This window comes from Anneissia japonica, unplaced genomic scaffold (assembly GCF_011630105.1).
Source record: "Anneissia japonica isolate Jap-2015-1 unplaced genomic scaffold, ASM1163010v1 scaffold5350_len443212_cov192, whole genome shotgun sequence".
Taxonomy (NCBI): Eukaryota; Metazoa; Echinodermata; class Crinoidea; order Comatulida; family Comatulidae; genus Anneissia; species Anneissia japonica.
In genome coordinates, this window is record NW_022717468.1 from 249733 (window position 1) to 273283 (window position 23551).

A 23551-nucleotide genomic window follows, 5' to 3' on the forward strand; every position below is an offset into this window, starting at 1 on the left:
TGTTTATCTTGACTCTAAGAGTACTGTACTTTCACTTTCCAATAACTTAGGTTTGAAATGTCCAATTTGAATGAATGACCTCTCATTTTAAAGATCACATACTCAGGTATTTGAAAATACAAAGCTTTAGTCGCAGATGAGGGGAAAACAATACATGAGCAAAAATAAACATTTTAAATATTTTACTTGCAATAAAGCCAAAAACATTATTAAATATTATTTATATCAGGTTGAAGAAAAATAAATGAAACTCACCTTATATTCAGAGTGAGTTCTCTCATTTTCTGGTGGGCCTGATTGGAACGTAGTTGTGACTCTCGCACTTTCTTTTCATTTTGTTCGGTGCTTGTTCTTAAATCATCTACATCCAACTCTGATCTTTCAAGACCATCATTTAATACCATTGTACCTGAACAAAAAAAAATTGAAAGACGAAAGACATAAATAAATGTTTTAAAAAGGGTGGTTACGCCTCTTTTTCTCCCAGTATTTAAAATATAAAAAACCTGGATCTCATTAACCGTTCCCGAGTTTTTAGTCAAATATGCATTTTGTGCCTTAGATTAAATTTCAGTCATCCCCTCAATCATACATACAAAACATCATTTATATAGCGCTATTTCATAAAGATCAGAGTGCTCAAAGTGACTTTCTTCTCCCCTAAGGGTCTCTTCGTGTCTCAGCTGGCTGATAAACTGGTACCAGCTACTCTCATCTGTCTACAACAGGGGCTATGGACCAGTACACCGGGATAACTCCCACACATGAGCCAGTTGTGTACACTGGGCCTACGGTTTATGGACCTTATCCGAGAAGACTTATTCTACCTCCGGTACCATAGGCAAGCATGTCGTTCGAACCAGCACCAATATTATGGCTGTAGGTTACACATTGAATTACTGTTTATTACAATTATAATTCAACTCTGTATTACTATCTATCTAATAAAAAATACATAACCAAATACTGAAATTTATCAACAAAAAAAATGTCATCTAACTACAACTGAATAAATTCATAAACATTACCAGTTGGAATTTTACTTTTCCTTCCAATGCGAGATGTCCCACCAGGAGCAGACTTCATGGTCTTCTTGTAACTCCATGTTTGACCCAATGGGCTGCAAAGATACAAATGTATAATAATTACAATAATAATAATAATAAATAATAATAATAATAATATCATCATTTTTGTTATTTTATTATTATTAGTACAATTTAACAGGCTTTTCCCTGACCCACTGGAAAAGTGTTATAATAAAAGGCCTGAACTATCTTTTTATTTAAAAATATAATATTTAAGCCCAAGCACTAAAAATATGCTAATAGCAAACTTAATCACATCTAAGTGGTAATCCCCTACACAAGACAAACATTCACTAGGGGCAAAGAGAGTAGGTTTGTTTTTGGTCACAAAAAAAAGTCCAGCTACCATAACAGAAATTGGACCCAGAACCACAGGATGGGAAGGCAAGTGCTCCACTCTACAAGTTCAGCTACAGTTTGTGAACCGTCAGTCTAAAAAACACAAGAGCTAAACTACATTTTGTCGTACAGTGCGCCCTCCAATTCGAGACGCCTCTAATTCCGAGACCCCTCTAATTCGAGACCCTTTTTTAAAAGACCCAAATGTCAATCTTCAATCTTCCAACAAAAAGCTAGCCCTCTAATTGGGACCAACTCTGAGACCACCCCAGATTTTCAGGTCCCAAAGGTGGTCTCGAATTGGAGGGTGAACTGTATTCTGTTTTTAACTTCACTTGCTGTCTTATTACATTTGTTTGATATTCTTTAATGGGCAGATATATCCTATCAAGTGAGTTGTTAGGAGTAATTCTTGAGTTATTGGGGATTTGCTGGGGATATTTCCTGACCTTTTCTGAGAGTTTTTAAGGATAATTCCTGACTTACAGGGGCAGTTACTAGTTACTACTAAAATTGAAACCATAGAGAAAAAAATGTTTGACCCGTAAGATTACATCATACTGTACCTATTATTAGCACTAAATTCAGAATCATCAGAGCTATCTTCAAGGGAGCCACCAAACTGCTGATGGAGCACTTCATCATCATCTTCAATACGCTTCACAAGAACCTGACTTCTGGCTCGGAAACCCTGAACAATACGATCTAGAGAAAACTATATAAAAAAAAAAACAATAAATTAAATAAACAAATAAATGAAACAATAAATCAGTAAGAGAGAAAAATCACTACAACTTTGACATGATTATAGTCTGTTTGATACAACCACAATTTAAATATGTGACACAAGGTCACAATATATAACATTCATATGAAAGTAAAGAGTAAAATCAATTAGCCAATCAGCCAACACACACTATAACTACATACCAAGGGTGGACTTGTGTGTAAGCGCCTACTTTGGGGTCTCTCTGGACCACTAGCCCCAGATTCAGAGGTCGTTCTTCTTCGACCAATCAAATGAGCAGGCACTGACTTTGCTCTTCGACTTGAAACTGGCAAAGGGTCTATTGTGCTCACATTTTGTCTTTCCTGTCAACAAACAACACGATGATAAGAATTCTAATTATTATGAGGTGCTGGGGATGGATGGTTCCATTTTCTTTGTGGGCATATTCAATTAGGAACATTCGGTTGGGTTATATCGGCAAGTATTCACGAAATGAACTATTATTACAGGTCTCCATCCAATTAAAGATCATTTTTGGGACCGAGGATTCCCTGGTCTTTAGCAGCATTGGTTTCTAATTAGAATAATAAAGATAAAACACATTTGTTATATGTCTTATTTTTTGTATTTCCCATGTGATGTGTTTTATCTGCATTAATCCAATTCTTAAATTTAAACGCTTTTTAAAAGTTCAAAACAATTTTATCAAGACTAGCTTTTGCAAAACTGTTTTGAGAAACATTTTGGAAAGTTTTAATTGTAATTATCTTAATAATTACTAATATAATCATTGTTTCAATCTTGTTTTCTTAAGCAATTTTTTTTATTAACCATTTTCCCAAGACTCTTTTTTAGTTTTAAACATCTTTCAATCTTTCAATTTTTGTCCTTGTTCCTACTTGAATTTTATGTCTGTACAGTTTGTTAACTATTGCTCAAATAAATGAATGAATAGGGCCACAGAAAAGTGGTCTTTAATTGGAGGTGGCTTTTAATTAGAGAGAGACGTACCTGTATTAAAATTATAATTTTTGGAACTTCTAGAAATCAATTTTAAAGAACTGAAATAGAAAAGCAGCAATTGTAGACAACTTGCAATGTTTAATATTGCAGAAAAAATATTTCATTATAGCTTAGAAATTCCAAAGAAGCTTCCAATAGCTTAGAAATCCAAATCCATTCTAGCTTGTAGGCTTCAATTTTACTTAATCAAATTACACACTAAATGTTTTCATTCTCCTGAGGCAGTGAACGTTCTTGTAGCATGTGGATATGCTGATTTGTATATAAGCCTCAATCGACTTTAGAATTACAAACCTTATCTTCAAGGTCCCTTAGCAGCTCAGTCAACTCATCAATCTTAATCTGCTGTTGTACTAAGGCTTCCTCTTGCAGTCTGTTTCTCTCCATTGCTTCTTCAACAAAACTTGCCATCTCTAGCCCAGATTTCTCCTGTAAGATATTTTATAAAACCACAATATCAATCTTGACTAAATGAAAAAAAAAATGGAGATGGTTATATTCAGAAATTAAATGCAGATCAAACTGAGCCTATACTTAGATGATAATTAAGTGTGCTAAACAAATATTCTTAAGTTAAGAGACAAATTTAGTTTAATAAAAAGATGCTGTCTCCAGATTCAATTAACAATGTATTTCAGCATTAATAAATATAAATTTAGGGTATGATTAAAATGATCTGTACTTGGAAAGGAAGAAACATGTTTCCATTTGAATTCAATTAAGAATATTTTAACTGCATTCTGTGTGTCCATTGATTCCAATTTTAAATCAGATGTTATGCCTTCAAGATGTATTACTTTTTCAATTACATATTTATATTTATTTTTTTGCTTTTCTGTCTTAATTTTGGTTTGCATTGCTCTCTTTTGGAAAGAAAGCTGTAATCCTAGGATGGTAGTTCTTATGTGTTTATAGCAATGGGTAGAGTAAAACTTTTTTTTTTATATCTATACTGTTACTATAAAAGTGAACATAATGAGTAAGTGAAAATTACCATTCTCTTTGAATAAAAAAATTTAATGTGAACATTGTGTAAAGTGCGTGGGTATTACCAATTTTCTTGCTATACATGTGAACGTAATAAATGTGAGTGAGAATCACCAATTCTCTTTCAATAAATGTAAAAAACATGAGTGCGAGGGGGTCACCAATTTCCTTGCTATAAATGTGAACTCACCAATTCTTCAACACGTTCTTGTAGCATGTTTGCTTCCTTGACTTTCTCAGCAAAAATTTCCTCATCACTTGCAAGATCAGCCAGGGCCTAGAAAGAAAAAAAAAATCAACAATAATGATTCTCATAAACACAATATTAGCCCACATCATAGACAATCCTAGTAAACTGCAAAGGTGAGCAAACATGCACACTGGGAATGCGCCTAGATGCTTAATAGCCAATCAGAAAACAGGAGCTCAGGGTATTTACATTTTCAAAAAAACTATAAGGAAGAATATAGCTAAAAAATGATGACATCAAATAGCCATTTTCAGTATTAAAAAAATATATATATTTATACCTTCTTCAATTTAGACTCCAATTCAGCCACTCTGGTGCTACCTTGGTCACTTTCCTCCTGCTCAGAATTTATGTGGCTGTTAGCCTCCTCTACCAGATCCATCCAATTCTGAATAGATCCAGCCTGGGGTTTGTTCACCACTTGTAAGTTCAAAAGATCCATGAAAATCTTCTTTGCTTCCTCGGTGCACACTTTGAAATGAGCGCATGTTGTTTTGATACTATATAGAAACACAATTTATTTTTTCTTAAAGTTTGCATGTTAATTTCCTTTTTATCTCTATCCAAAAAGCATGTAGTTTTACAAATTATAGAAAAATTGTATAATGCCAGAATGTTGTTTTCACCCTGTTACAGCTTTACATCCACACTGTGTTTTGCGGTTAAGCCAAATTGTATGTAACATTAAATAATATAGTTATATGCTAGATAGATATTATTGTAGAATGGCTTCATGCAGTAATCTAACTTTGTGCAATAATTTTTAATTAGCATAATGGCTCACAACTACAATAACTGCTTATTAATCAATAAGTTTAAGAGCAAGTATTAACCCAGTCAGTGTACTGAATGTTATTGTCTCCTGTATTTGTTAATTTTATTCAATTATTTATATATTTATGTTTTTGTTTTCTGATTATAGATAAGTAAATGCATTCTAAAAGTTATAAAAGGTCACAAATAATAGTTAAGACAAAATTTAGAATCCAGTCTATTGTTCTCTATGATGCTAAAGATTACTCTATCTTAAAAATTAAATCTATCTATCTAAATCTATCTATTAATTAATAGATTAATTAATCTATCTTAAACATTATCTCTATCTGCCTTCATAGCATTTAATTTTTTTGACAATTCCCACAGAATGTATTAAACATTGCAAAATTGTTTTTTTTTTTTTTAATTATGTTATCAAACCTTCGCATTTGCTTTTCAAGGGTGAGGACTCTCTCTTTATCTTCTCCACTCTGTTCAGCATTTCCGAACGCGGTCTTCTGTCGCTGTAACTCCTCTCGTAGTGCTTGGATTTCAGTTTGCATCTCCTCCATCCTAATAGACTGAACATCCTGGTTCACTATTGGTTTATTCTTTATGTTTTTAGCCTGTTAAAAGCAAATTAAATTTTTATAAATTATCATATATTTCTAAATTAAATATAGGACAGTATTTTTGAAATAAATTTCTTATCTTTGATTCAGTAATATAGTAATTTATATCATACATTACATTATTTATATAGCGCTATTTCATGAAGATCAGAGCATTTCACTTTATTTGGTAATTTTTACTAATATTCTGTGATGAAAACCGGAAAGTGAGAAAAAAAACAAGGCAGATAAAATCCAAACACCACCAATTTAAGGCGCAATAATATAAATCTGTAACATTCTTTTGCTTGGGGTTGGCCAACTTTGCATAGATGCTTAGCATTTGTTTGGTGCTTACCTTTCCAACTTTGATTTACCTGTTCTCTTTTCAATGCATGAAGATCAATTTATTGAATTGCTCAATACTTTATTTGCTTATCTCATATCCTATATGCATGCCTTCATACTTAATCTACATATGCCATGTGTATATCTGCATACTCTACATTATCAGAAAAGAGATTCTTGTGGTTCCACAGTAAACTTTTTGAGAGATTTCTTTTCTGTTGAACCAAGTGATAAAAACTTAAATGGACGTTTCTATCTGAGTACATTTTTATCACTTGGTTCAACAATAAAGAAACCTTTCATCAAATACTCTACATAAACTACTACAAAATTTACTTTTACATACCTGCATATTATACAGTATTTGCATGCTACGTAAATTATTTACACATATATTTACATACCCTGTTCGCATATTTCAGAGAGTTCAACGTCTCATCAAAATTGACTGCTGATGGGCTAATGCACGTTATCATACATGTCTTGGCATTACCACCGAGGGAGTCCTTCAAGATCCTTGTTATCTTTGAATCTCGGTATGGGATATGAGCATTCTTCTTCTTCTGGTCACTGAGGGCGCTAATTACATTACCTAATGCTAAGAGACCACTGTTGATGTAAACAGATTCTATAGACACAAAATAAGATTGTTGGAATTAGAAAATACATTACAAAAATTTTACACAAAAATGTTCAATTTTGAACTACATGGTACATAAAATAATTAGACATTTAAATGTAATGAACGTCCTTAGAATTTAACACAAATCCAGATACCACACCCATACACTTAATAACACATAACAATAAAAGATGCATTAATAATTACATAGTTTTCTGTGCTCCACAAAAGGTAGAAACGAAAATAATTAAAAAAATAAACAAAAAATCCCCTAAAAGTTGACATTGTACTTTTAAGAACAGGTTTGCATGAGCATGTGCATGTTGTAAAAAACATTTATGTGACTTTTCTAGTAGATTATAGCAAATGAAGGCTCAATTGGGGGCTCAATTCAATATGATTTGAATTTAACTATATAGTTCTTGTTGAACCAAATACAAATATCCTGAACAATGTGCAGTATGTAGACAATTATTGATTCAATTATCACAGGTGCAAGTTGTTACCTTTGAACCTTTCTCCTGCGTTTCCAGTACGATGGGCTCTTTCTGAGCCAGCTAGATCCACAAAGTGGAATTTGGACGTTCTAAGGTGATTGTATGTCACATCATCCTCATGGTTTTTGTTTGGTTTCCTATCTTTCTCATCTTCATCCTGCCAATTTTGATCTAGAAATTGAAAAAATAAAAAAAACTTATTCATTATAAAAAAAAACAAACAAAAAAAAAATCTTACGTAAACAGCTGAACCATGATTTACTTGATAAATTAATAAGTTATCTAATATATTTAGATTAACAAAACTAAATAATTTAATTGTATATTTTATAAACATTTTCAATGATCCATGTTCTAATATTGTCAATGTCTAAAAATGCCCAAATCTTACATTTCTATCTAAATAAATGTATATATTTATATTTTTAAAATTATACTTATAAAAGTACAACATATACATGTGTATAAAACTCACGCAAGACTATGGTGAAGATAGCGTGAGATCGACTAGAATGCTCATTCATATTCGTAGAACCTGTCTGACGATGAGAGGAACCAGACGCAAGGCAACTCATCACATCTTCCATTGAACCACATGGCGTTTCCTTGGCTCCAATTATAACTGGTGGGAAAACCCCAAGTTAAAACTCATAATTTAAATGATATGATAGCCATTTGCTCATATAGCTGTAATGCAACAGCAACAACAAACTTACTAATCTCCTTGCAATTTAAAATGTGTACAACAAACTTCTACACAGGTATCATTACTTTAATTAAGTAAAAAGGAAAATATGACTTTTGTTATAAAAAAATATCTTCAATCTTATTCTCATAGTTAATAATGGGCCTACAACTATTTCTGTAAAATTGCCCAAAAATGACTGAGCAAAATGACTTCATAAAATTAATAAAAAGACTTGATGTCATTAAAAAAGGCCCAAATGAAAATGCCTTTAACACACTGACTGCCAGACCTTTTTTAGGTTCCTTCCCAGGTGCCAAAACAAGTATACAGTACATGTACAAACACACTTTTTGTAAATTTTATATAGTCATACTATTAAAATAGTGTGGCTAATAAATTGGCGCAAAATATTAGGGGACGAGTAAACTTGTCGCCAAATGTGATTTTTACATGGCTTGGTATATGTTCACAGGCCGCCTCCCTTCATGCAATCAAGTTATGGCCGGCAACAGAACACAACAAACGTACATACGTTATTTCACGTTTATCGTCTAGGCGTATCTTTCCCAAACTACCAGCCTTAAGTCTGTGGTTCTAAAATGTATAACAATGACGTAATAAACGTTAGAATGTTACCCAGGGTTTGATGACAACACCCTGTGGGACAAGTATACTCATCGCTGGCAGCGAACGTGTTAAGTAAAAATTATAACCATACCTGTGTTGGCATGTTCATCCTCCCTGATGTGCATGTCCTTACTGCTAGTCTCTCTATCCAGGAGGTCACGTAGTTCCTCTTTGTAGATTTCAATGTATGACACAGTAATGGTATGTTCCACATTTTCATTGGACTAAGAAAAAAAACGTTACTATAGGTCATTTTGAAGTTTGACTCATGCTTGTGTATGTCAAAAGTCAAGGAATATAATAAACAAACCTAGTTGTGTACGTTTGCAAAAAGAATAAATATTACACAAATCAATCGTGATGTTGGTAGTCAATGAGTGAGATACTTACCTGGATAACTGACTAATTGCCATTGTTCCCAAAACGGAACACCCCTTCGAAAAAAAATGGAACAGTCCGACCCAAGGCGCCATGTGCGAACCGTCTCCCTAACAAACGTCCTCATTCCCTAAAGATCGACACGATCACGGCGAGGGTAAGAAGGGAGGGAAGGTTATCCAGGTAAGTATCTCACCCATAGACTACCAACATCACGATTGATTTGTGTAGTCTATTTCGTGAATACTTACCTGGATAACCGACTAATTGCCAGATTAGCAGCGTAAAGAGGAGGCGGGCGTGATCAGAAACCAGAAGACTTACCTACAGAGACGGCTTTAACACAGCAGCCGCTACCGACGCCTGGGTCGACAGGACATCCCGCAAGTAGCAAGATGAAAACGTAGTCTCCGATCTCAACCATGCCGCTGCCAGAATGTCGGCGAGGGAGACCCTGTGAAAGAGGGCCCAAGAACCCACCGTGCCGCGAACCTCATGCATGTGGGCAGACGGAGGCTTGCGAGCTGACGCATAAGCGGCTTTGATGGCCGAAACCACCCAGCGAGCAATGGTATCAACAGAAGCAGGCCCATGGGGCCGAACTGAAGACACAAACAAATGCGAATCCGTGCTGCGCAACGGACGCGTGCGATGAATGTAAAACCGCAGAGCTCGCACAGGGCACCAAACCCTGTCCTCCTGCACTGAAGAGTGCGAGGAAATGGTGGGAATGAAGACAGGCGGAGGGGAATGCGCCAGAGTCTGCTTCTTCGCTAGGAATTCAGGCGAAGGATGAGGTCTGGGTGGAGTCCCACAACCGGGACAGGGTGGGCGGGACGTGCAGGAGCCGGCGGCCCCCACAGGCCCGCCCCCAAACCACCCCGGCACGGAGTCTCAAAATGGTCTAGGATGGGCGGCATCGCCCGGGCCACGAGCTGAGAGATCGGAGCCGAGGACAGTGTCCTCAGATTCCGAAATCAAGATGCTCGGACGAGTCGTCCATAGGCGACTCGCCGGCCACACGGAACCCATCCCCAGGGACAGGAGGGGCAGGGGGAACCGGAGGATCCGGCACCGCCGAAGCGGCCCGCATTCCGGCGAAAACCTCCCGAGCCACCCGGCCCACCTGCTCTGAAATCAACGAAACCAGCGCCAGGTCCAGCGGAGGGGAAGGACCCGCCAAAAGCGAAGCTGACGAACCCTCGAGCGGAGGAGGAGAGTCATCCTGCGCCGCTACAACCCCCGACGCAGCCGACAGCGAACTCTGAGATCGAGTGGCAGTCTGAGCTGCCCAATCCAGAGCCGCCGCAAACTTAGTCGGGGGCCAGCGCGCACAAATCTCGCACTCTGAGTGCCGGTCGAGCTTAACACTCGGTTTGGGCCCCCCCACACGCCGAGCATAAAGACTTGCGAGCGGACATGGAAACCGATCGAGACTACAATAAAAAGGATATCTTGTCAACCACTAGTTGAAAATAAATCCAAGGCAAAAATAAATCCAAGGAGAACAGAATTGCTTGAAAATTCCTGCTAGTTTTCAAAGGCTAGATGATCCGACTTCGAACAACGTTTGTTAGGGAGACGGTTTGCACATGGCGCCTTGGGTCGGACTGTTCCATTTTTTTCCCGAAGGGGTGTTCCGTTTTGGGAACAATGGCAATTAGTCGGTTATCCAGGTAAGTATTCACGAAATAGACTACACATATCACAGATACAAAGTATACATTACATCTATGTAGAAAATGCAAATGAGGTATGCATCAATGAGCAATGTGTTCATTGATGTAGTTGAATTACCCGGGTTGTTGGTGGTAATGAATGGTTGTGTTTCATCATACGTGTTCATATGCTCTGTGATAGGCTGGCTTATTTGTTTACATTCTTTGACTTTCAACATGCACAAGTGCAAGTTAAACTACCAGATGGCATATTAGTTATATAGTATGGTAAAACTTTTCCTTTATTTACCAGATTATATGATATACAATATCAATTCTATGCCAAATGTCAGCTTTCATATATTTGTACTTACACTATCAAAAAAGGTTATTATTTTTCTGAATGCATATTTAAATCAAACAATTATGGTCCGAACTTTCACTTGTCATTCATTAAAATTATTATGCAAATTTTATACTAATTTTAGTGTAGTTATACAAATTACAATCATCAGTGGTCCAAAGGTGGGTTGGATGAAGCCACTTCTGGGAGTTATGTTTAATAAGCTTTTTTAATGCATCAAATTTTATATGGTTATACCGAAGAGTATAAAACTGCAAGAGGTCCGACTGCCTTTTTTTTGTATACAGGCAATGGAAAGTTAAAAAGTACTCCCACGAAGGGGCGTGTCCTTCATAAGAACGTAAAAGGCGTTCCTATTGAAAGCGTACTGCGTTTCGAATTCCAGCATACATTCTATAGACGCGCAGCACACGTTCGATATGAACGCACTTTACGTTCTTTTAAAGGCCACGCCCCTTTTGGGTAGTACTTTTTGAAATAGGATTGTGTTCCAAAGAATCCCTGGCAGTCGGACCTCTTGCAGTTTTATACTCTTTGGTTATACCCATGGACACTGACTTATGTTGGGGGGGGGAACAATTGATAATACAGTAGTAAAAACATGCAAATATCGTGAATTTTCGGAAGATGGTTTTTTATTTTTTCTGGCAGATTTTTCCCCCTATTTCCGGAAACTCCTGTGACTTGGGACACCTGAACCATTAATGTCGGTTTCAGAATAAACACATTTAACTTAACAAAAGGTAACCATCAGAATTATGAAATAATATGCTCATAAATGTAAACAAATATATTACATTGACTTATGTTCCTATTTCCGGAAACTCCTGTGACTTGAGACACCTGAACCATTAATGTCGGTTTCAGAATAAACACATTTAACTTAACAAAAGGTAACCATCAGAATTATGAAATAATATGCTCATAAATGTAAACAAATATATTACATTGACTTATGTTTGGTTGATTGATTGATAATAGACAATATTGGATTTACTGGGTGTAAACGCCAAGGATAGCCCACGAAAGTCTAAAAGACTTATTTCCAGTGGGGTCCTTCTGGTGGTGATTGGGCAGTACACCGGGAGACAATCCCCTACTCTTTTCCGATGAGAGTACTGTGTTCTTTAACGTGCACATGGGCCATCAATGCACACGGGACCAACGGCTTTAACGTCTCATCCGAAAGACGGTGCGCTATAATAACTTGTATTTCAGCCCTCGAGCTAAAATACAAGGAGAGGCAGCGATAGGAATTGAACTGGGGACCTAGAGATCTCCATGGTTCAGCACGCACCCAGTGGCTACCGCCAGATACCACAATATTAGTGAGGCAATGTATAATTGGATACCTTTATTTTGTTGAATATATGTTGCACAGCTCTTGGTATTATTCCATATTCATCATTCGTTATGTTGATGTAATTACCACCACCAACTGTGAACGTCTTCCCAGAACCCTTTTGTAAAGAAATCAATAAGAGTCAACAGTACAGTAGTCCATTGAGAATTAATAATACAGTATCATTAGAAATGCCAAACACTGAGTATAATATCATTAAGAATTAATATTAAATCATGAATTATTCACATAGACTTTGCATTAATTAATAGCCTGTGATGTGCTAAAAATAAATTTTTAAAACATATTCAAATTATTTACTTTGTACATTTAAAACAGTTAATATATAGCTTTCAAATAAAAAAAATAGAATAAAATAAAACAATTCTAGCAAGTGAAAACCTATTCATGTTTTTTTTTTTTTTGTCTCATTGGATTTGATCATTTCAAATTAAATATTCAATATATTAATTTAAATTTATTTTTTGATGGATTTCTAAATAGTTCATAACAGAAGGCCTATTTTGAAATATTCTTATAAAGGTACAATACTATGTCAATGTACATTGAAGGATACCAGAATATTAATATCATCAGATTCTTAAAAATATTTAAAAATAAATAAATGAGTAAATAAGGCTTACAGTTTGACCATAAGCGAATACTGTTGCATTGTAACCCTCAAACAGACTGGAAACAAGTCCTTCAACACAAGTGCTATACACTTCCTCCTATAAAAAAAAAAAAAAAAAAAAAAAAACATTTTGACATCAATCTGGTAAATCAGATTTTCAAAAACAGTAATTGGTTCTCTCCTAATGTGTTAATAAGCGATAATATAATATATTCCAGTGATATGGAATGGTGGTTTTCTTTAAAATGTTCACCATAAGGCCAAATAAAATAAATTGTTTGTTTGCCCTTCTTTTTTTTTTTAAATGATAAATAGGGGCAGGTTTTTTATTTATTTATTTTGTTTATTTAAGATTACTGTAAAAAATACATCTTGCCAATGAAACAATCACAGCTGAAAGTTCAACTATTAAATCCTATTATTTTGTTTAATCAAACTGTTCTCAAATTAAATTTGAATTTGAATTAGCACTATGGCAGTACCCTGAAATGACGACAACCCATGAAAATGTAGAGAACAAAGTAAAAGGACTACAAAAAAATATTTCTGCCTCAAAAAATTAGTCGAACGGGGCCTTCTAAAGAGCTAAAAAAGAATACAGTATAATAATATGCAGCTAATATGTCAAGAACACCGAAGTGGTATAGGCAGGTTTGCAAACGTACACCTCAATTAGGCTGTACCTGGACCCAGCCCCCAGTGTAGCAGGGCCAAAGAAGCCTCAGACAGGGGCCGCTTTGTTACATCACTGCATAAAAGAATGTTGCGACCTCACCTGAGTACTCTTTGAACCCAGGACACTGTCAAAGGTAAAGGCTCGGTCCCGGCCTAGCACCACTTGGTGAGAGTTTGACAGGACACGCACACATTGCTCATGGCGATGGAGCTTCTCTTTGGCAAGTAGTGGTCTTACCTAGTAACAGGATAAAAATGGTTAATTAAACACATACATAACCTCTCATAATAATCAGTAAATTTTACTGTAACTATTTTAACTACAACTTTACAAGGATACTATTAATTACATGCAGGCAGGTCAGAAGTCATAAAGAGAATATTATGTTAAAGATGAATCTTAAAATATAAGGAAATATAAATTAAACCCCACTAATGTTCATGAATTTTTATTGCAATAAAATTTTATTGCAGATGTACAATGGCTTTAGCCAAACTGGCATGATTATTTGAAAAAAAAAATTACATTGTACCTCTTAAAACATGATTCATAGGCAAAGCTCCCAAAGAATACTGTAGTACCTGTACTGTACATAAAAGGATATGATAAAACAGGTGCATTTATAATTAATGTTCTCTAGGTGGACACAAATAACAGAATAAAGTGAGCCTACGATAAGCATGTGAGGTATTCCTTGTCATTTCTTTTTATGTACATTATGCTTTGCTGAATTAAAACTAACGTAGTTGTTAGCCTAAAAATTTCATACCAGAATGAAAAAATAATTTTAATTAAAATGCTCTTTGAACAATCTTCAATATCACTTTTGTAATACCATAATTATATAGTCAATATACTAAATGTGCTTTCTACATTTTGCTTTTATTAATATTTTTTCTAAGATTTTCTTTTTCATTTTCATGATTTTTATTGATAAATGTGGTAATGAAGCTGTGTTAATCGAAACAATATACAAAGAAAATTAAAAGGCAGCACTCTGAGACTAACTTAGATGTTTTATTTAACACAAGCTTTCGCTAGCAGTCAATGCCAGCTTCATCAGGTGTGTGAAGTAAAAAATTGAAAACCAAATAGAAAAGAGCTTATGCATACATAATTAGCAATAGTCTTACAATTAACCAATTAGCAGTCGGATACAATACACTGATCAGAGATAACAAGTGTAATCAAGCAACTTACTATTCTACTAATAAGTAGAGCTAGGCAGATAAACTATTTTTATTGCCATAACAGATTGTTTGGCTGTACTGAAATTTGTATTTTTTGAGAATATAATTGACATATTTTTTGGATTAACAATTTCAGGCTACTTACCCTTACAACAACACGTACAGGTACTTCTTGTGCCATTTCAACTGAATACTTTTATGAATACATGCTCTGTAAAGTGCAAATCATTTTTGACACTTGTGATAAAACACAAAAATTCAAATTTATTTTTAATAGCAAAAGTAACCATATTGTTATACATGACACTGCATTTAATAATCAATGTAGTTAGTAAAACTCGTACACTTGTCTATTTGTATTTACTTTGACGTAATGATAAAATAAAATCTAATTTTATCTGGAAAATCTGGAAAAAATATTTTGTGCCTCCGACCATGTAAATTATCTTGATCCAATGCCTCCAGCACCAAATGTTATCTTTATATATCTTCACATATTTAGTGGTTTGAAGCAAGCATAAATATATTTAATTAAGAGTATGCATTAAATTGTGATGTGCAAAAATAATAAATAAATAATAAATTTTTTTTTTCCTAAAATGCCTATGATATGAAATGTATCTTGCCTGTAGACAAAGAAGAAGTAATCATAGGCCTGGTTGAAGAAGACATCTTTGTGTATCATTACAAGGACTGTATTGTCAGACCCTGAATCAGACGTAGTGTTCAACTGAACGTCAAAAAAATGTCGGTTATAGTGCGTGAACATTTCGATGCCTAGGCGGTATAGGAGGCCTAAAGAGATCTACTGAACTTATAAAATTATGGCGTAAGATTACAAGTCTGCATCAAATTCATCTAATAAAGGTAGGCCTATTATCCAAGGAAGTCATGACAGCATACCTATTTTTTGTCCGTTGCTATTGCTTCACAAACTGTGAGTAGGCCTGCCTAGGCCTAATAGTTTTTAAAGTGTCTTCTCCACCAAGGTCGACTACAATTACGGTACATCTTTGCCTACCATTGAATATTATATACAAAGAACTCGTCTAAAATCATCCTAATCCTATGCATTAAAATGGCCTGTTGGTAAACTTGGATGGAGCGATGTACCTGGTACATCATCCCCAACTTGGTTTAGAGCATCTACAAAATGAACGCGCACAAGATTCGTAATTTCAAAAATGGGATATTATGTTAAACTGAGTATGTTAAAATCAGTTTTCAAATTATATAAAATTGGTAAACTTCTCCTTTGCCCATCCTCAGATTCGGATGGCACTCTCTGACTCTACTCACTACTTAAACCAATGGACACTATGGCTATGGCTACCATTTGATGTGTACTTCGATTTTCAGAAGGCCTATGACAAGATACCTCAGGGTAAATTAATTTTCAAGTTAGAATCTTATGGCATTTTTGGCAATCTGCTGAAATGGATTAGGGCGTTCCAGGGTGGCGTAAAGTAACAAGCAGGGTTCCCCAAGGTAGTGTCCTGGGGCCTCTGTTATTTGTCATTTTCATAAATGATGCGCCAGAGGTTATTTCTGATTCTGTAGTAAAGTTATTTGAGGAATACACAAAAATTGTACATTTAAGACAGATGCTGATAAGAGTTTCTCTTCAAGCAGACATTGATGCTCTTTACCAATGGTCTCTTCAGTGGCAGTTTCTGTTTAATTTGAATAAACGCAAGGTGATGCATTTTGGATTTAATAATACATTGTTTAATTATTATATTGGAAGAGGTGATTCTAGAGTGATTATTGAGACTGTCACAGAAGAAACCGACTTGGGTACTGTTGTTGATATTATTAAAATAAGCTTAACTTTTCAGCCCATGTTTCTAAGGTGGCTCGTGCTGCAAATAAAAGATTACTGTACCGTACGTTTAATAACTGGAGCATTCGGACACTTAGGTAGTAAAGGTTATACGTGTATAAATCAATGATCAGACCTATTATGTAGTTTGGAGGATCTTTTTGGCTTCTGCACTACCAGAAAGATTGTTTCTTGAGCATATACAGCAACGTTTAACTTGTTTGGTCTCGGAACTAAAAGGAATGGATTATACTTCTAGGCTTAATGTTTTGAAATTACCTACATTAACTTATAGAATAAAGCGTACTGATATTATTAAAACGTATAAAATAATACATAACATAACATTGATAGGATTGATTCTATATTTGATATGGCAAGTTATTTGAAAACAAGAGGCCATTCTATGAAGTCACGCAAACCTAAACCAAGATTAAATATCAGAGAAAATGCATTCGCTCTGAGAGTTAGTAAATGGGTGGAACTCATTTTCTGCTTTGACAGTAAATTGTTTAAAGTCCGGGTTAGAAAATAGTTCGTCTGGCCACCACTTAAAGTTTCAACCGTACATTCCAATTATTTTTCTAAGATGACACAAGAGGGAAAAATGAGCTAAGTCCTACGGTTCAAGGTAATACTTTTTGTTTACTTTACACCCCAATGATCGTGAACTTATAAATTTCATTTCTTTTTTTTTTTTTAAATTTTTTTTTTTAAATTTGTTATTTTTAAAACAAATAAATAAATAAATTTTATTTCTGCTGTATTAAAGCTCCATTCCTGGCAAAACTTCACTAAAAAAAGATTTTTTTAAAATAAAAAATGCATATGAATTACTCTATTTATTATAAACAATGGAAAAATATTGGCATAATTTTTAGTTTTACGCAAAAAAATTTAAAAAAATGATAAATACAGACTATTTCTCAAAGGAGATTACCATTTTCTCTACGAATTCTTCGTTACTAGGCAAATTCAGAGGTTGTAGATCGCATCCGCTGGAATGCTCTGGCTTTTATGTATACTTTATACATTTAATATTTAAAGTGCGCCCTCTCTAATGAAATTGGTTTTTGTACTTCGCGTCTCGCACACTGCGATCGATCAAGTAGGCCTGAGATATGTTTGTTTAATTGTCAAAATCTCGGTCAGAATAATTTTTTTAAAAGATTTTAAATAATTCCTATGAAATATTATATTTCACAAGTGTCAAAACAGAAAATATCATGTCGGCCGTTTTTATGTGTGATAACAGAACCTAAATCGAGGTAAGGCTAGGCCTAGAATAGCAGTGTTGGATAAGCTAATGTTTTCGGCGCCTACTATGTTTCTTCACAGACCTATCGCAAAATCAAACATGAAAAATCCATCCGCATTTATTTTTTGTGTGGAATACACAAAAAAATCAAATTTCAGTCTTATTTTACATTTTTTTTAATGTTTAGGAATGTCTAAATTCAGTTAAATTATATTTTTCGTATTACATTTTTAAATCTTTATAAAATATATAAAAATCAGATTTTTTTTAACAACTGAAATCTTGCCGGGAATGGGGCTTTAATATCTTCTAGGCCCTACGCCTAATTAGTAAGTTTTTCTTTTACAGAGTCAGAGAGTAGAACCATCAATCATATCCAAGGTAACTTAGTCTATTACTTAGACTAGGGAAGTAGGAGTAGGCTGGCTTAGGAGGTAGTAGGCCTTGGGCCTATCCTACTGTAGGCCTAGCCTTCGCATACCAGACCTGCCAACTCACCCGATCCTGTCGGGTGTCACCCGATATCTAAACAAATTTCCAGTTCTTCCGATCGAATGTACACCTGATTTCACAGGTTCCCTCCGCAAAATACTCCTATTATTTTATGTATAAATGATTTATTAGATCGTTACATATTATTCAATGTATTCCCCGCGATAGACAAGCAGGAATTAATAAGTTGTTTTGCAGTAATTTTGTATCATTGATTTTATACCACTATGATTTGTCTTGACATGTCTTTTTTAGTAAATTGTATCATATTTTGGTTAATTCTGGAAACCTCCAGATTTTTGGGTAAATCTCCAGTTATTTTTAAGATTAAAAAAAAAAATCTCCAGATTTTCATGGCCCAGGGGTTGGCAGGTCTGGCATACTATACTGTATGCCGTCATTACATTGATATACGCCGGCTCTTGAGGCCTAGTTAGGTCTAGAGAGATGAGTAAGAAGTAGGCTAGGCCTAGCTAGCTAGACTAGGCCAATTTAAATGTAGTCATTGTAGTAGTAGGGGCCTAGGCCTAGGCTAGGCCTGCCTAGGGCCTAGGCATTTTGGACAAAGATTAAATTATCCAAATTATCTACAATACACAACAAATACTGATGAATCACTTCTTAAACATCATAAACATATGCAACGGAAAACTTACATTGAATAATATTTAACCACTCTACTTTACATAAATTTGATTCTTGTTAGATGCTTCCCGGAATTTTCCAGTGGTAGCCAGGTTTTTTGTTTACAAACGAAAGCATTTCTGACCTACGCTCTCTATAGTTTCCATTTTCTATTTGGTTCTACTGCCCGCTTGCGGGAGCAATAGACAAATTTGTTATCATTATTCATTATTCTCCTATTCTCTCATTCTTCTTCTATTATGATGAATTTGTATGGAAAGCCGAATCCGCCAAAAATACCAAACACAACCCATTCAATAACAATTCAATCGCACCAAATTCAAATCATTCAAACATATTCCAAATGATTCAATAGGAAGTCACACCATTCAGGTAATACTCACACCAACACATTCAAGGTGTGACCATCTACCCCCAAAGCAAACCACAATATTCAAGAAAATTTAATACTCAAACCAGGGATCGGAGCTTTTTAGCAAGTGAGCAGTCGCACTTTACAATACAAAAAAAAAAAAATCCCTGCCGCACTTTGTAATAAACTGAGCTGTCACCCATTGTAATATTTCCTGTAGCACTTGGTAATAAGATTTCTGAATTCATAATTCCTCCATTGTCAATGGATTTACAACATTGTTGTAACCATGTTGTTTTCATTTCATGACACATGTCAGTCGCAACTTAACCGGAAAAGATGATATTCTCGAATAAAATTTAAATTTGATTTGAAACTTGCCGTTTAACGAACGTTTTGTTAACGAAAATGAGTGTTTATTTCCACGTAGACATGCTAATTTAAATATTTAAGTGTTTGCATAATTTAACGGTATGGAAATTCGATCGGGTGATTCGTTAGGGTGTGGCAGTTTTACAGAAAGTGTATCGGGGATGGAATGGTCTTGAAGAAGTAAGTATGGAGGAAATATATTAATATCTTTCCTCCATGAAGTAAGTGATCATATACATGAAAAACAGATCATGGAACGGCTATATCAGAAGTCGGGAAAATTCATTTCTAGGAATCAACATTTTCTCGGGGGAGGGGAGTCGGGCTTCCATTTAAAGGTTACGAAAGTGGTCCAGGCGGCGAAGCCCCTGAAAATGTTGACAATTTAGGGGTTTCAAGCTTATTTAATCGATTTAGAATCTACTAATAGACTTATGTAGAAAATACTTATAATTGTTTTTCTCCCCGACGAATTGTGCTTTTTCTCCCCGAAAAGGGGGGGGGGGGCATGGCCACCCCCGCTGGCGCCACCCCTGGTGTCTCAGCGAATCTGTTCGGACCCGACAGACTATCAACAACAGCTCTCTCGCCTCACAGCTCTTTTCTTGAATTGTCATTATCCTCTCAAATTAATAATATCTGCTATTTCGAAAGCATCTGCTAAATCCCGCTCAGACCTTTTGTCTTACATCCATAGACCTGTCAATCACATCCCATTCATTAAATCTCTTGGTAATTCAATTAAGCACGACTACAAAACTCTTTAGAAAGACCCTAATATTGATCTCTACCTTCATCCTCCTATTCTCTCAACGTCAACCCCTCCTAACCTTTCCCCCCCCCCCCACAACCCCGCAATCTTAAATCTCTCCTCACTTCCTCCAAATTACCCTCGGCTAATCCTACTCACGGTAACGTGGCTTGTAACAGCCGACGATGCCAACTATGCACTATCCAGGGCCGGCGGAACGTTTTTCAAAGTGGGGTGGGGGGCACTTATAAGATAAATGGGAATATGAATCATGCAGACCCGGAATGAAATCTAGGGGGTGGGGTCAACATATTCCCCCAAAACAAAAGGGGATTCTATATATATATATATATATAACCTTATAAAATAATCTTACCAATAAAAAATAATAAAGGGGAAAAAAATGATGTGATTTAAAACTTTGCCCTCTGCTTTCCTTTAAATTGTATGTTAATCTGTCATGGTGTTGCGATGATGGTGGTGGTGATGATGATACTCGGAAATAAACGTCGAAAAATAGTAGTAGTAGTAGCAGTAGTAGTAGCAGTAGTAGTAGCAGTAGTAATAGCAGTAGTAGTAGTAGTAGTAGTAGTAGTAGTAGTAGTAGTAGTAGTAGTAGTAGTAGTAGTAGTATAGTCAAATACGTAAAATAACACGCATGCATATAACACACACACACAAAAAAAACATACGCAGGTCAACCTCATTCGATATATACAGAACAATGTTTTTAAACATTGTTTCATTACGGTATCTTTTCTTTTTTATCTTCAATTTCGAAAATATTTCAGAGATAGAGAGATTTTAAAGTGTACTACTGTTAACTGATATCAGTAGCTGTCTCTTATACACATCTAGATGTGTATAAGAGACAGTTACAAATGCTAGGGGACAGGGGGCCGCGGCAAAGGGCCCCCGGTCAGAAAAATATTACAATATATGGTTATATGGCTATCTTACGTACCTCAACCCGTTTGATCTCAATTAATAATGTATAAATCAACTATCGACATGTAGAAATGTCAATGAACCTCATTAGCCACCTCTGGCAGGCAGCGGGGATCCAGGACAAAGTCTGGGGCCCTGCCACCCTGTACCCCCTTAACTGACTGATGCTATCCGATATATTGTGATTTTTAACTAATGTACTTTTAAAATGTTTATTCATCCTGTAATGGCGTGTAAGTTGTTGAGTGAGATGAGATGAAATAAAAATAAATAAAAGAGTATGCTTACTAAGGATCGTCGGGTCCGTGAGGTTTGTTTCATTAAATTTTGGTATGACCATGGTGGAATAAAGTGTGAATGATTGTAAGTATATACTTAGCACCGAGGGCCGCACCCAAAATTTTTCCAGTGTGCTTCCAAAACCCTTCAATCACTGCTTTTACACCACTTTATTCTCAGTTTAAATACTACTTTTTAGAGACGGTCGGTGTCGGGCGCAAAATCAATGCCGGGCCGAATTTTTCCCACTGTGCCCTATGCCCAGTGAAGGGTTACTATATAGTTAACGATTGCCGGGTCCGACAGGTTTGTTATTATAATCTTTCTAGGCCTATTGTTTCCAAATTAAATCTGCCATTTCTGGCCACAAAATATAACATTTCGTGCCTCAGCCCCAAGTATGGCAGTGAGATAGTCTGGATCCTCCATCTGTAAAATTAAATTTCTGGACCCCTTCTATTTCGAATACATAAACAAGTGCTACCCGAGGCTTTTTCGACGCTCTACTTCTTCATATCGTGTCCACACACTTCCTAACCGACATGCCTTACGGTTTGAATAAGAATTCGGTTTCCAATCAAACGTTTGTGTGTTCGAATCTGATGGGTGTTCATTGTCTTAGTATTTTTTTTTTCTCTATAAGGTAGAACAACATTGTTGCGGATGATACAGACAAGACCAAAATAAAGATATGTCGTTTACACTGAATACAGTACTTTGAATATTTATTCATAACTTCACATGCTATATAGGCCCATTGTCCCTCTCTTAACACTTAATCGATAGAGAAAAAGAATAGAACATTATTGCTGCTATACTAAACACTATTACTGGCAAAAATTTGTGCTAATCACTTTGCACGCTCTGACCATGGATTTACTCAAGTAGTGCCAGTTACTTTACAGTACTTTGACCTTTGTTCAGTAATCACTGGTCAATTATAATGCATACAATACGAAAGTTTAACTAATAACAAAGATAATAAATAGCAGAAGATAGAGCAGCTTCCCAATAAAGTGGAACATCCGTTCCAAATGCATTGCGAGTCTACGGAGAGCAATTTTACCCCATCCGCGCGGCGGCGCTATATAGTAATAATAAAGGCGCCGCTCTGGTTCGTTTGTTTCTTTAGTTTCTCCACTTAAGTAAAATATTCAAATTTTATTCCATTCGCGGGAGGGCGGATGTTCCATCAATTTTAATGCAAATACGCGGAACAGCTCATTTTTTTGCTATTTAAGTTCTTTGCTAATACATAACAAAAAGAGACCAAGAAATGTTAAGAAGAAACAGGATCAGATAAATGGAGGGAAGACAAATGTAAGAGATGCAAAAATAAAAAAAAAATAAAAAAATAGAAAACTGGTTTTCAATAACCCCAGTGATGTGCGGCCTTGAACCTTGTGAATTTGGCGGTCCCCATCCTACCATCTCTACTATGGAGAAAAAATGTAATAAATAAATAAATAAAAAATAAATAAACCTGGGGCCGAATTCCTTACGAATACTAGTCATGGTTGGCAGGGTCAGGTTAGAAGAAATCCCTTGCAAGAGATCTAGTTAAAAGAGCTTTCTTTCTTAACATATTTCATTTTATTTTGCTGCAAATGGTGATGGCCATCAGCACTGACTTCCATCAGACATGTCATAATAAAATAGTAAAAACATGCAAATATTATGAATTTGTGAGATTGGATATTTTCCGAGGGATTCTTGCTTACTTGCTGGAGTGTGGGAGGCCATCCCTATTTCCGGGAGACTCCCATGAGTTGGGATGTTTAAACCAATACAAAATAAGAGAAAGGGAAAGGAAATTGCAAAATA

The 23551-nt window shown here is 35.6% G+C and overlaps 1 protein-coding gene across 2 annotated transcripts in view; it reads right to left on the reverse strand.

The window, feature by feature from the left end:
* The window catches only part of LOC117110331 (kinesin-like protein KIF27), a 52469-nt gene extending 33300 nt beyond the window's left edge, over positions 1–19169 (reverse strand). Inside the window, exons 1-17 of one of the 2 annotated variants that reach the window (XM_033253013.1) lie at positions 19037–19169; positions 14954–15019; positions 13718–13855; positions 12953–13039; positions 12319–12426; positions 8658–8790; positions 7727–7873; positions 7261–7422; positions 6537–6760; positions 5615–5799; positions 4698–4917; positions 4358–4444; positions 3475–3609; positions 2358–2519; positions 1994–2142; positions 1029–1120; positions 256–409 (exon numbers count right to left, since the gene is read on the reverse strand). In XM_033253013.1, coding sequence (XP_033108904.1) covers positions 256–409; positions 1029–1120; positions 1994–2142; positions 2358–2519; positions 3475–3609; positions 4358–4444; positions 4698–4917; positions 5615–5799; positions 6537–6760; positions 7261–7422; positions 7727–7873; positions 8658–8790; positions 12319–12426; positions 12953–13039; positions 13718–13855; positions 14954–14989 — 2219 coding nt within the window. In that variant the 5' untranslated portion in view covers positions 14990–15019; positions 19037–19169. Of the gene's footprint in view, positions 1–255; positions 410–1028; positions 1121–1993; positions 2143–2357; positions 2520–3474; positions 3610–4357; positions 4445–4697; positions 4918–5614; positions 5800–6536; positions 6761–7260; positions 7423–7726; positions 7874–8657; positions 8791–12318; positions 12427–12952; positions 13040–13717; positions 13856–14953; positions 15039–19036 lie in introns of those variants that run through there. The other variant, XM_033253014.1, reaches the window with a different exon arrangement.
* Positions 19170–23551: the final 4382 nt, after the last annotated feature.